Source organism: Bubalus bubalis, chromosome 13 (assembly GCF_019923935.1).
Source record: "Bubalus bubalis isolate 160015118507 breed Murrah chromosome 13, NDDB_SH_1, whole genome shotgun sequence".
In the NCBI taxonomy this organism is placed as follows: Eukaryota; Metazoa; Chordata; class Mammalia; order Artiodactyla; family Bovidae; genus Bubalus; species Bubalus bubalis.
Window position 1 is genome coordinate 64006764 of NC_059169.1, and position 12109 is coordinate 64018872.

General features: G+C 43.7%; 1 protein-coding gene across 3 annotated transcripts in view; it reads right to left on the reverse strand.

Annotated features, from left to right (window-relative positions):
- The window catches only part of DCLK1 (doublecortin like kinase 1), a 348678-nt gene that overhangs the window by 27943 nt on the left and 308626 nt on the right, over nucleotides 1–12109 (reverse strand). For all 3 annotated transcript variants that reach the window (XM_006057528.4, XM_006057526.4, XM_025262912.3), the window contains 4 exons: nucleotides 8794–8927; nucleotides 6395–6472; nucleotides 5904–6000; nucleotides 3038–3118 (listed from right to left, as the gene is read on the reverse strand). In XM_006057528.4, the coding sequence (XP_006057590.1) occupies nucleotides 3038–3118; nucleotides 5904–6000; nucleotides 6395–6472; nucleotides 8794–8927 (390 nt within the window). The remainder of the gene's footprint in view (nucleotides 1–3037; nucleotides 3119–5903; nucleotides 6001–6394; nucleotides 6473–8793; nucleotides 8928–12109) is intronic.

A 12109-nucleotide genomic window follows, 5' to 3' on the forward strand; every position in this document is an offset into this window, starting at 1 on the left:
GGGCTCTAGAGCACAGGCTCAGCAGTTGTGGTGCCCGGGCTTAGTTGCTCCAAGGCATGTGGAATCCTCCTGGATCAGGGATGGAACCTGTGTCCCCTGTACCGGCAGGCAGATTCTTTATCACTGAGCCACCCGGGAAGTCTTAATTTTGTTTCTCTACCCAACTGAGTTGGAATATATTGATGTAGGGTCATTTGCTTTGCAATCAGGGTGAGGGATTATTTTGTTTCCAGTAGCATCCCGGGTACCTCACATGTGCCTCCCATTCACAAAGACAAATTTGCTCCCATTCACAAAATTCTCTTAGAGCAAACATCCATATCCTGCCTCAGCTGGCGCTGCCTGACGTCTCTTCCCAGCCTCCTCCAAGAAGAAGGTCTGACTCCTTGTCCTCTGGGAAGCCTTCCATCCAACCTCCCCACAGAGCCCGGCGGGGGTGGCCCTTCTCCCACTGCCAAGCTTTATCAGATTGAGCTCCTGGAGAGCCAGCCTGGCAGGCGGTGGTCCTCTGATGAAAATGTATTTCAGATCTAAAATGGATGTTTGTAACCTATGAACCTCTTTCCTCCACGGCTCTCTGTGAGCCTTCCAAGGCGGTGTTTCAAATTCAGATTTTCCACTGTATTCTGTGTGGTCACACTCTGAATGTTTCCAGTGCTAACATGCAGGGTGACAGTTTGAGGACCATGGGCTTTTAATTAGCACATAGATCAGTCCCAAACAACTGCTGCCACCAGGAGAGCCTGCAGCTGGCCTGTGCCTCTTCCACCCTGGACGGCTAAGGGAGAGGCACCATGACCCACTTCGGAAAGACTGCGACCTTGCGTGACCAACTGTTAGCGCACGCGCTCCTCTGCCGCATTCACGGTGCTTTCTTGTATGACAGAGAGAGGGCAGACGCAGGGAGGTGCAGGACTTGGAGTGAGGATGCCTGGTTGCGAATCGTGCTTCAGTCACAAGCCCAGCTACTTGGAATAGTCATCCCTCGTAGCCTCTGTCTTTTCATTTGTAAAATGGGCATAATAAAACCTACCCTGCCTATCTTGCAGGCTCCTTATTAGATCTGCATGAGGTGCTTCCTAACCTTTCCAGCTTCATGGAAAATGAGAACTTTTGCTTAGCACCATGGGGGTAAATGCTAAGGTGGTAAAGCTGGAGATGACGGCTCCTGGACTCTGCCAGACTGTCCCCACCAAGGGCTGCGAGGATGCATCTTTACACATCTGTACACCAGTTGGGAAGCTCTGCTGTGTCCAAACAGTTAACAAATCTTAGCCATATACCCACACAAGCTCACATTTCTATATATTCTCCAGTCATATAGATATAAAGCCTCCCAGGACTTTCCTGGTGGTCCAGTGGTTAAGAATCCACCTGCCGATGCTGGGGACACGGGTTTGTTTCCTGGTCCAGGAAGATGCCACATGCTGCGGGGCAACTAAGCCTGTGCACCACAACAAGAGAAACCACTGCAATGAGAAGCCTGTGTACCACCCACCAGAGAGTATAGCCTCCACTTGTCGCAATTAGAGAAAGCCCATGTGCAGCAAGGAAAGCGCAGCACAGACCAAAAAAAAAAAAAAAAAAAAAAGAAAAAGAATAAGTAAATACAATTGAAAAAAAAAACAAAACCCTCCTTGTGGAGTGGGAGAAACCAGGTTCAGATGTGTAAAGTGCTGAACCTAGGCCCATGGCCATCAAGTGGCAGAAAATGAACAAGACCCCAAGCTCCTGTCCACCTCAGGTAGAATCTGTCTCAACACTGTGCCTTCAATCATAACCTCACCCTCAGTCATTAGTTATCTTGGGAAAACACACCCAACCGATCACCAGAGTGGTAATTCAGAGAAATGGAACATTTTGTTGCCTTCATTTTATAGCCAGATCCTTCAAGGCAGCTGGCAAAATTCATATCAATGAACTGATGATGTTACACCTGCCTGTGTCTGCATCTATATCCAAATCTATGTCTGTCTTCTGTTCTGACCGCAAGAATCATTAGACCCAAGAATGGACTTCAACACATGTCAATAAGGGCTGTAACAGCCCCTGGGTTAGATGGTGGTAGTGGTGAAGAATCTGCCTGCCAATTCAGGAGACGTTAAGAGGCGCAGGTTCAATCCCTGGGTCGGGAAGATCCATTGGAATAGGTAATGGTACCCGACTCCAGTATTCTTGCTTGGAAAATTCCATGGGCAGAGGAGCCTGGTGGGCTCCAGTCCATGGGGTCGCAAAGAGTCGGACACGGCTGATTGAGCACGCACACGGGGTTGTAAATTAATCTATGTGAGATCCTTAAAATGGTCCTGGGCAGACACTATAAGCTAAACACTCTGTTAGTATTTATTAGTATGATGATTCAAAACAAACCATATCAATCAGTTAGAAAGAGAGAGAGGATCAAAAAATAATGACTCTATTCTGGAGACTTCTTTCACAGCTAAAGAAATATCATCAGATTCTTGTACTCAAATAGCAGCAGCAGCAGCATCTGGGAGCTTTTAGAAATCGAGAGCGTCACATCTCCGACATTACCATCTGCATTTTAATAAGACCCCCAGGTGACTTGTGAGCACAAGCTCGTTTGAGAAGTGCTGCACTGGAGAACCCCAGGGCTGGTGCAGAGACCCTTGGGTCACTGGCATTTTTGGTTAGAAACGATGCAAAAGCAGCACTGACTCAGGAAATCTGCTCTGTCTTATTGATGGACTCAGTCCTAATCGGGACCACGGAATGTAGGTTGCAGGGTGGGGGGTGGCGACCATGTGCAAGCCCACCCCCCACCCCCACGGAAGGCAGGCCCATCTGAATCAAATGAAATGCTTTGTGCACGGGCCCGTGAGAACACATGTCAGCACAGATACATCAGAGGCCCTCATGGAGCAAGGCTGAGATCCTAGAACTGCGCTGGCATGTTTGAGGGGGAGGGACAGACGCAAACACAACACTTGAAACAGGAGGCAACATCGTTAGGAAAGTTGTGATTTGACAAAGGGAGGTTTAGGAGTAAATACAGGGCAGGGAGGGAGTCACTTACGTTAACCCAGGGATGTTCGAGGACCTGCACGGCAGAAAATCGCTGATCGACATCCACCAGCAGCATCATAGTGATGAGCTCCTGTGAACAGAAACGTTTGATGCTGTTTGTGTCTAACACTGAAAGTAAAAAATGGCGTGTTTTCAAATGCAGAGGTTCTCTTTTATCTTTGAAAAGCATTTGTATAAGCTCAACCTTAAATATATCAACTCAACTTACCTGTAGCCGCCTTTTAAAGGAAAGGTGAATATTTGGAATTTAAAATATACACCTTGTAGTTGAGGGAAAAATATAAAATGAAATATTTAAAATCAATTTCATAAAAATGTTTTTAGTAGAAGGAAATAAAGTACACCAGTGAAGGAATTAATATTCCTTTCTTTGCCTAGCATTTTGCACTTTAAAGACAGAGTCCTAAATTACTTTAATATAGAAATCATATTTAAAAAACCCCTCAACTAAATTTTCACTTTGCCAGCTCAAAGAAAAAACGGGTTTTTTTCCTCCTAACTGCAAGAGCATATTTGGGTTTGAAAGAAAGAAATGAGTAAAGACATACGGAATTGCCAACAGCTAGTTGGTAAAATAGAAACTGTTCTTTAGCAGCCAAAGAATTCAGAGGAAATATGTTAAAAATGATTCACAAATTTCCAGAACGATCAATAAAAGTAAAATAGAACCATTAAGAAACCAACTATTGAATGGTTCTGAAATTAATGCATTTCTGCCACGAGCTCAAATTTATTTGCACCAGAAGAGCACAGCTTGGGGTTTAATGATGAAGTCTATCAGACAGTTGTCTCCTCTGGATTAGAAGTTCCCATGCAACAAAATGGCTAGATAACGTATTATCGGGTCCCTCACCTGCACAGACTCTGAGTACTGCTGCACTGCGGGAATCATTTATTCCCAATGATGTACAGATTCGACCTGTACTCTCTAACTTGGGCCAGGACGTAACTAAAGTGACTACTGTGTGTGATGCTCTTGGCAGGGTGCCGAGGGGGTGCAGGAGATGCCCTCTGCCCTCCAGTTACGGACTGACAGCACTGGGAGTTGCGCACGTTCCTACAGAGCCTGCTCACAGGCGAAAGCTTCTCCACCCCCACCTCTGCAGCCGCTATCATCCCGTCTCCTTTCCCCTCTGTGGCTCTTCTTGGACACTTCTCTCAACTCCACACATTTTCCTATGCCCAGAGGTAGATTCCTGGATAGTTGAAGAAAATGAGCGATTTGGGCCCGCTGTGCACCATTTTCTATGGAAGTGGCCAGGCCTAAGGAGTTGGATTTAAAATTGAACTTACACTCAGGATACAGCCAAAGAAGAAAACAGGTACACTGAATAATCAAAAGATAATTAGTTGCCAACATCAGTTTTAGAAAAACTTAAGTCAATGCTTGGAGACATATACTTGAAGAATGAACTAAAAAGTTTTCTTTTTTTAATCTCAGAGTCTACTAATGTCTCTGTGTAAGATTTTCATAGTTTCTTAGAGGTTTTAATGACAAAAACTCTTTTAATGACAAAAACAATATGTTTTGTTCCTCGTTGCCTCTAAATCCTGGCTGTCTTCCAAGGTCCAAGTTACACCACAGCTTCCCCATGGTGTCTTTCTTGGTCATTTTAACTCATGTTGAGCACCTTCACTTTGACTGCCTAACAGATCATTTAATTTCCTCATTCTTTTATCCATTCATTCAGTATACGTTGAGTATCAGTTATGTCACTATTTAGGCACAGAGGTATAGTGATGAATACAACAGACAAAAATCCTTGTCTTGATGGAATTTACATCCTAGTGAGGAGAGTTAGAAAATGAACTCCATAAATAGGATATATCCACCTATCTATATCTAGGTTGGAGAAGGCAATGGCACACCACTCCAGTACTCTTGCCTGGAAAATCCCATGGGCAGACGAGCCTGGTAGGCTGCAGTCCATGGGGTTGCTAGGAGTCAGACACAACTGAACAACTTCACTTTCACTTTTCACGTTCATGCATTGGAGAAGAAACTGGCAACCCACTCCAGTGTTCTTGCCTGGAGAATCCCAGGGACAGGGGAGCCTGGTGGGCTGCCATCCATGGGGTCACACAGAGTTGGACACGACTGAAGCGACTTAGCAGCAGCAGCATATCTAAGTAGTGAAAGTGAAAGTCGCTCAGTCCTGTCTGACTCTTTGCTACCCCATGGACTATAGAGTCCATGGAATTCTCCAAGCCAGAATATTGGAATGGGTAGCCTTTCCCTTCTCCAGGGGATCTTCCCAACTCAGGGATTGAACCCAGGTCTCCCGCATTGCAGGTGGATTCTTTACCAGCTGAGCCACAAGGGAAGCCCAAGAATACTGGAGCAGGTAGACATCTAGGTAGGCAGACAGATACAGACAGGTAGTTAGATGGTAGACCAGATGGAGGTAACAGTGGAGGTGTTACAGAGGAATACGAAGCAAAGGACAATAATGTCAGCCAGGTAGGGGTTCAGAACTGCAAATGGAAATAAGATGTTCTGGGAAAGCGTCACTGAGAAGATGACATCAAGCCAAGACCTGAAAGAAGTGAAACAATAACCTAAATGGAAATCTGAGGTGGGCTCCAGCCTGGTGTGGGCAGAGCATAGCTGGGTACTGCAGCAGTACCACTGGAGTGGCCACAGCGAGTGATGGGCCAGGGAAGCAGGGGCACCTGACGAGGTGCACGACCTGAAGACTGTGAGCGCTTGGGAAGGCCAGTAATTATGACTAACATGCATACAGAGAGCATATTCACCATACCATTTGTTTCTTGGCACAGGATGATTCAGAATCAATAACTCCACAGAGACACAGACTGTAAGGAAGAGGAAGGCACTGGAAGCCGAAACCTACCTTTGCAGAATCGGAAACGTTATCCCAGTATGGAGAAGGGAAGTCCACTTGCCCCATCAAAATCTGATCAAAAAGCACCTCCTGGTCGTCACCGCTTCTGTTTAGATGAAAGACAATAACAAGGAATAAACACAGGAAAATGTCAACTCACGGTATCCTTATGCATCGGAGGCCTTCCTTCCCCCGTAAATGTGTAAAACGTTGTGTTTTTAAGCAATTCAAAATGTCAGTATGGAACTGTTTTGGCAAATTAAGAAATAATGAGTTCTTAAATTATATGAGAAAGATTTATGGAAGGCATGTAAACTAGCGTGCACAACATGGAAAAAATAACAAGTCCTTATTAAGCAAAAGGTAGTAAAGTTAAGTTCTTTAACACAGCGTTCCGTTCTTTTCCTGCTACAGGCTCCTTTATGCACAGAGGCTGAATGGATCATTCAGAGAATGGACAAACGCCTTGTGGGTGCTGAATGAAGGATCACTGCCCATACCCACGGAACGGAGGGAAACCACACAGCAGGATGTAAGTAATGACGCCAGCCGCCCAGATGTCCACCTTGAGGCCATATCTGAAAAGGTAAGTGACGCCACCGTTAGCAAAGTCGGGCCAGGACAAATTACGGAGCATGGCAAAATGGATAGTTCTGCTATCATAAACCAAACAGCAAACCAAGCAAAAATTTAAAAAAAGCCACAACTAACACTAAACTACAACCCACTGGCTAAACAAAATTCAAGAAAAGAATAATAATTAAAAAAGAGACAATTTAAGGCACATGATTAAAAATCAAAGTAACGCTAGGGTCATGTCTAAATATCAGTAAGTGAACGGTTTCAGTAACAATGCCTATTATAGTCATATCAAGTTTGTGTTTTTGATTATTATTTTTTATGAAGAGTATAATTGCTTTACAATGTTGTGTTAGTTTCTGCTATACAATTAAGTGAGTTGGTTGTATGCATGCATATATTCCCTCCCTCTTGGACCTCTCTCCCACCTTGCCTCCATCCCACATCTAGGTCATCGCAGAGCACTGAGCTGAGCTCCCTTGCTATACGGCCGTTTCCCACTATTAACCCGTTTTACACATGGTAGTGTATATATTCGGAGAAGGCAATGGCACCCCACTCCAGTACTCTTGCCTGGAAAATCCCATGGACAGAGGAGCCTGGTAGGCTGCAGTCCATGGGGTTGCTAAGAGTCGGACACGACTGAGCGACTTCACTTTCACTTTTCACTTTCATGCATTGGAGAAGGAAATGGCACCCCACTCCAGTGTTCTTGCCTGGAGAATCCCAGGGACAGGGGAGCCTGGTGGGCTGCCGTCTATGGGGTCGCAGAGTCGGACACGACTGAAGCGCCTTAGCAGCAGCAGCAGCAGCACTGTATATATTAATATGTCAATTCTAATCTCCCATTTCGTCCCACCCTCCCCTTATCCCCTTGGGTCTGTAAGTCCATTCTCTATGTCTAGTTATATAAGATTTAAGACAGAGACAGACCCGTGAGACAATTTAGCTCCCAAATTTTAGAAATAGTAATTACACATAAGACATTCTCTAATCTATAAAGCACTGGCATACATTATCTGATTTTGTTTTCCCAGTAACTCTGTAACTTGTACAGGACAAGTATGATTGCCTGCTTTATAAGAAAGAAAACCTAAGTTCAGAGGGGTAAATAATTTGGCTCAAGATCACACAATTAGTGGCACAGCTGAGTTCCAACCAACGTCTTCAGGACCCAACCAGATTCTTCTGCCCCACACCTCTCCTCCCCAGTGGGCCATCAGAGAACCCACCGGGGCATCGCCTGAGGTGGTGCCTCGGAGGAGGTCAGGCGTGGCCACAGACATGGCTCCCAATCAAATCTGGTGAATAAGAAAGTCCTCATTACCCTGCGTTGGGGATTTCTCTTCTCATCTGTTCTGTATTTCTGCCTTTCTGGTCTATGCATCTACAGTACAAGTAGAAAAACGACCTCCAGCCGTCACAGGGGAAGATAATATGTACAGTGCTAGGTGTGGGCTGGTGCCACTCATGAGAAGAAGTGGCAGGGCTGTCTCTTCTTGCTCTCCCACCCTTCCCCATACTTCTGTTTAAGGACCAGCATTCAGAACACTGCCAGTAATCCTCGGCAAGAAATGGGGCTTACTGAAAGAGCCGTTTGCCCACCTAGACCTGGAGTTCTAATGCTGACTCAGCTACTGTCATGAGCTTATATCAGTCATCAGAGACTGAGTTTTTTTATATGCAAAATGGGGATTATATCATCTACTGGAAGAGTAAGAACTAAATACAGGAGTTTAGCACCTGGCATATGGTACTAGGTCGCTAGTAAGCATTAGGCCACCCTACTATCTCCCCTGATTCTAGAGATTTTCTTTAATCTGTGTTGGCTGCACTCAGAAACAAGCCAACTCCCAGCAGCCTTCTGATGCCTGAGGGTGTTTGTGCTGCACAGATAGTCCATGAGCTGCTAAATGGACCAAAGTAGGACTGGAACTGGAGAATAAGGAGAGCTTAGGAGAAGTAACCAAAGGGACTGTACTCACCCCACACAGCAATGTCTGTTTCTTTTATCTCCCAAAGCTAGTTAATTACCATTCTATGTTTCTCTGTTAATTTGAATATTTTTTACTAAGGGGTTAATAATGGCTGTTCTACCTTTAATAAAGGCCAAAAGGAAGGCTTAAGCAAGACTGCAGTAATTGGCAACTTGATTGGGAAAACAGAAAAAATGGCTTTTACTTCTCAAGTTAAAAAAAAAAAAGTGAAAAATAGCTGATAGCTAGTTCTGTCTGGATGGAACACAGCACTATGTCATCTATTCTCAAAGCAGACTATGTTGCAAGCACATCACTGCAATAAATACATGAAAAGCATTTACCCAGTCTCTGCAATGATTTCGGGAGCCACGTATGTCGGGGTACCACACACGGTGTACAGGGGGCCATCTACAATGGTGGCCAGTCCAAAGTCACCCAGCTTCAGCGACTTGCTGCCATCTTGGTGTTCATACACCTAAAATAAAAAGTAAAAGTGAAAATGCCTTAAAAAATAAGGACATTGTGGTGTAAGTCTAATATATGTTGACCTAAAACAAACAGACTGCCAGGTATTTCTCTAGCAAACATGGATTTATTCAGGATCAGCAGAGAATTACAATTTGAAGTCTGTACCCACCTGCAGCCATGAAATTAAAAGACGCTTACTCCTTGGAAGAAAAGTTATGACCAACCTAGATAGCATATTCAAAAGCAGAGACATTACTTTGCCAACAAAGGTCCATCTAGTCAAGGATATGGTTTTTCCTGTGGTCATGTATGGATGTGAGAGTTGGACTGTGAAGAAAGCTGAGTGCCAAAGAATTGATGCTTTTGAACTGTGGTGTTGGAGAAGACTCTTGAGAGTCCCTTGGACTGCAAGGAGATCCAACCAGTCCATCCTGAAGGAGATCAGCCCTGGAATTTATTTGGAAGGAATGATGCTAAAGCTGAAACTCCAGTACTTTGGCCACCTCATGCAAAGAGTTGACTCATTGGAAAAGACTCTGATGCTGGGAGGGATTGGGGGTAGGAGGAGAAGGGGACGACAGAGGATGAGATGGCTGGATGGCATCACTGACTCAATGGACGTGAATCTGAGTGAACTCCGGGAGTTTGTGATGGACAGGGAGGCCTGGCGTGCTGCGATTCATGGGGTCGCAAAGAGTCGGACACGACTGAGCGACTGAACTGAACTGAACTGAACCCACGACAAGTTACCTCCAAGTCCCCACATGGCAAGGGAAGGAAATACATTTACAGAGAGGAACAGGAAGTGGGAGGACTATGGAAACAAACAGTCCATGGCTTTTCATTGGCTGAGTCCTTGCCAGGAAAGAAGAGGAGTCTCTCTTCTTCCTGTTGGGCTCAATTATGGTCATAGGACATGAGCGCTCCCCCTTCTGGTCCGCTGACTATTAATAATTGCGATTTCAGTTGATTTATTTCTTAACATTTATTTTTCATAAAATAAAAACTCAGGCAACTATGCAGGGGTATACATACAAGAACATCTTTATAATACTACAGAATTAAGAACATGGCAAACACCCAGGAAATGAAAGTTCATTAAATTACGGCATGTTCATACAATGGGAGGCTACAGGACTGTTAGAATGGTGATGTGAGTTTACATTTATTGAAATAAGTTAGATTTGGGAAGTGAGGACAGACTTCTGACTGGTTGCATAAAATGTCTATTGAAGAAAAAAATATGTACTAAGAAAAATGTCTGGAAGGACATTATATTGGTGTGTCTGAGTGGTAAGATTATAGGAGATTTTCTTTTCTTTTGATTATCTATATTTGATGTTTGCTGCAATTCAAATTGATTTGCATAACACAATGAAATATAGAAATATAGATTTTTTGCTAAAAAACAAAAAAATATAGATTTTGTGTTTAGTGCAAAATATTCAGTTTATGAAAATGTCTTCATTTTAATGTATCAGAAGCTTTAAAGATGCAGTTCTTTAGTAAATGGAACAAAAAAACTACACATCTATTAAAACACTTTATTTTCAGTGCCCCATATTTCCAACAAGATCTATTTATATTTTTTATTAATAATTGAAAGGGGCATTAACATTTCATTTCACCTGTGGCAATTTGGAAAGATTTATCAGGTGCAGAGTCAGCATTCTGTCCAGTTTTCCTTATTAAGGCAGTAATAAGTCTTTCACTGTATTATATTCTTTCTCTAATCTTTCACCCAACCAATCAAGAAAAGGATGCATGTGACCACAGGCAAGTATTTAACTGCTTTAATTCTAGCCCACAATCAAACAAAATGGATCTGTTCTAAACAGTATACCAAACAACATCTGTTATTTTAAAGAAAGTATCAAAGGGCATTCAGAATTCTAATTCAGAGCCCTCCACTGGAGTCAATAAGATACAGAAAAGAGAGCGACAGTAAAAGGCTAGTATTCCCAGCGAAGGCAGTCTCCAGGAGATGCCTCAAGGAAATGGTGAAGTTCTCCACGTACATCAAAATAATTCTTCCAGCCCACTGAGGCCTGCATGTGCCCCTGTTATTGCTCTATGATCATCTGTACTTGCTACAGCGGTATGAACCTCGTGCACAGCAAGGCACATCTCCACACATCAGGAGCATGGCTACCGTTCACACACCGCATCTGCCCTCCTTTGGAAAAAATAGATTCACTTCTCATTTCACTGCAGCATCAAGTGCAGATGTTTGGCCAGCTAAGCTGCAGTATCAGCAATGATCATTTGGATCTAACTGTTCTGGCAGAAAAAAAGGCAGCCAGAGCCTCCTCTCTGGAGAGACTGTCTTTTCTGGGCAGAAAATGTTTGTTCACATTTTCTCCATACTCGGAACACAGAGTCCTCTCCCTGAGGGCTCAGCCACAATCAAGTGAGGGCTGCCCTTAGGCAGGTATCCAGAGGCTTGGGGGGCCACCTGCACTTGGGCTGTTAGGGCAAGGACAGCTGTATCTCCCGCAAGGATGTGGCTTTGCCCAGTGGTCCTCTGAGATGGACACCGTCTTCCCTACTTTAACGAAGCAGCCATCCAGCCCTGGTCGGCATCAGCAAGTTTGAATCATGGACTCTGAAGTATCAGAGATGCAAAACATAATATCCTCCCTGACTTAAATGCTCTCAGGCAAAAGAAATCCCTAAATTGTAGTCTTAGCATGTCAGCCATTCAGGTCGTCCAAATGACAAGCAAATGTTTTTCATGAAAAGAAATCTGAGCTGGAAACACCTAGTAGATCATCTAGTTTAATTCCCAGACACAGCAGAATTGTTTACTTCCCTAATTCCATTTTGTTACCAACAATCTCTTCGAAATGCAAAATAACCTCTTGCTTTGATGTTCTGTTAGGTCCAAACATTCATGGTGCCTGTTTTGTGAGGCTGTGCAGATTTCAAATCACATAACTCCATTTACACAGAGATTTTGTGGCTTGTTTCTAAACATACTATCCATAATCACCCAACTCTATTCAAAAGTTGGACAAAGGCAGATGTTGGCAGATGCAGTTGTAAGTAACATGTTAGTTCTGAATATGACCATGTAATTTTCCTCCATGTACCAAAGGGTTTTTTTAAGCATCTACATTTTAATAGGAATTCCATCTTACAGCCATATGCCAATTATATTTAATATAGCTAAGCAATTAAAGTTCAAAG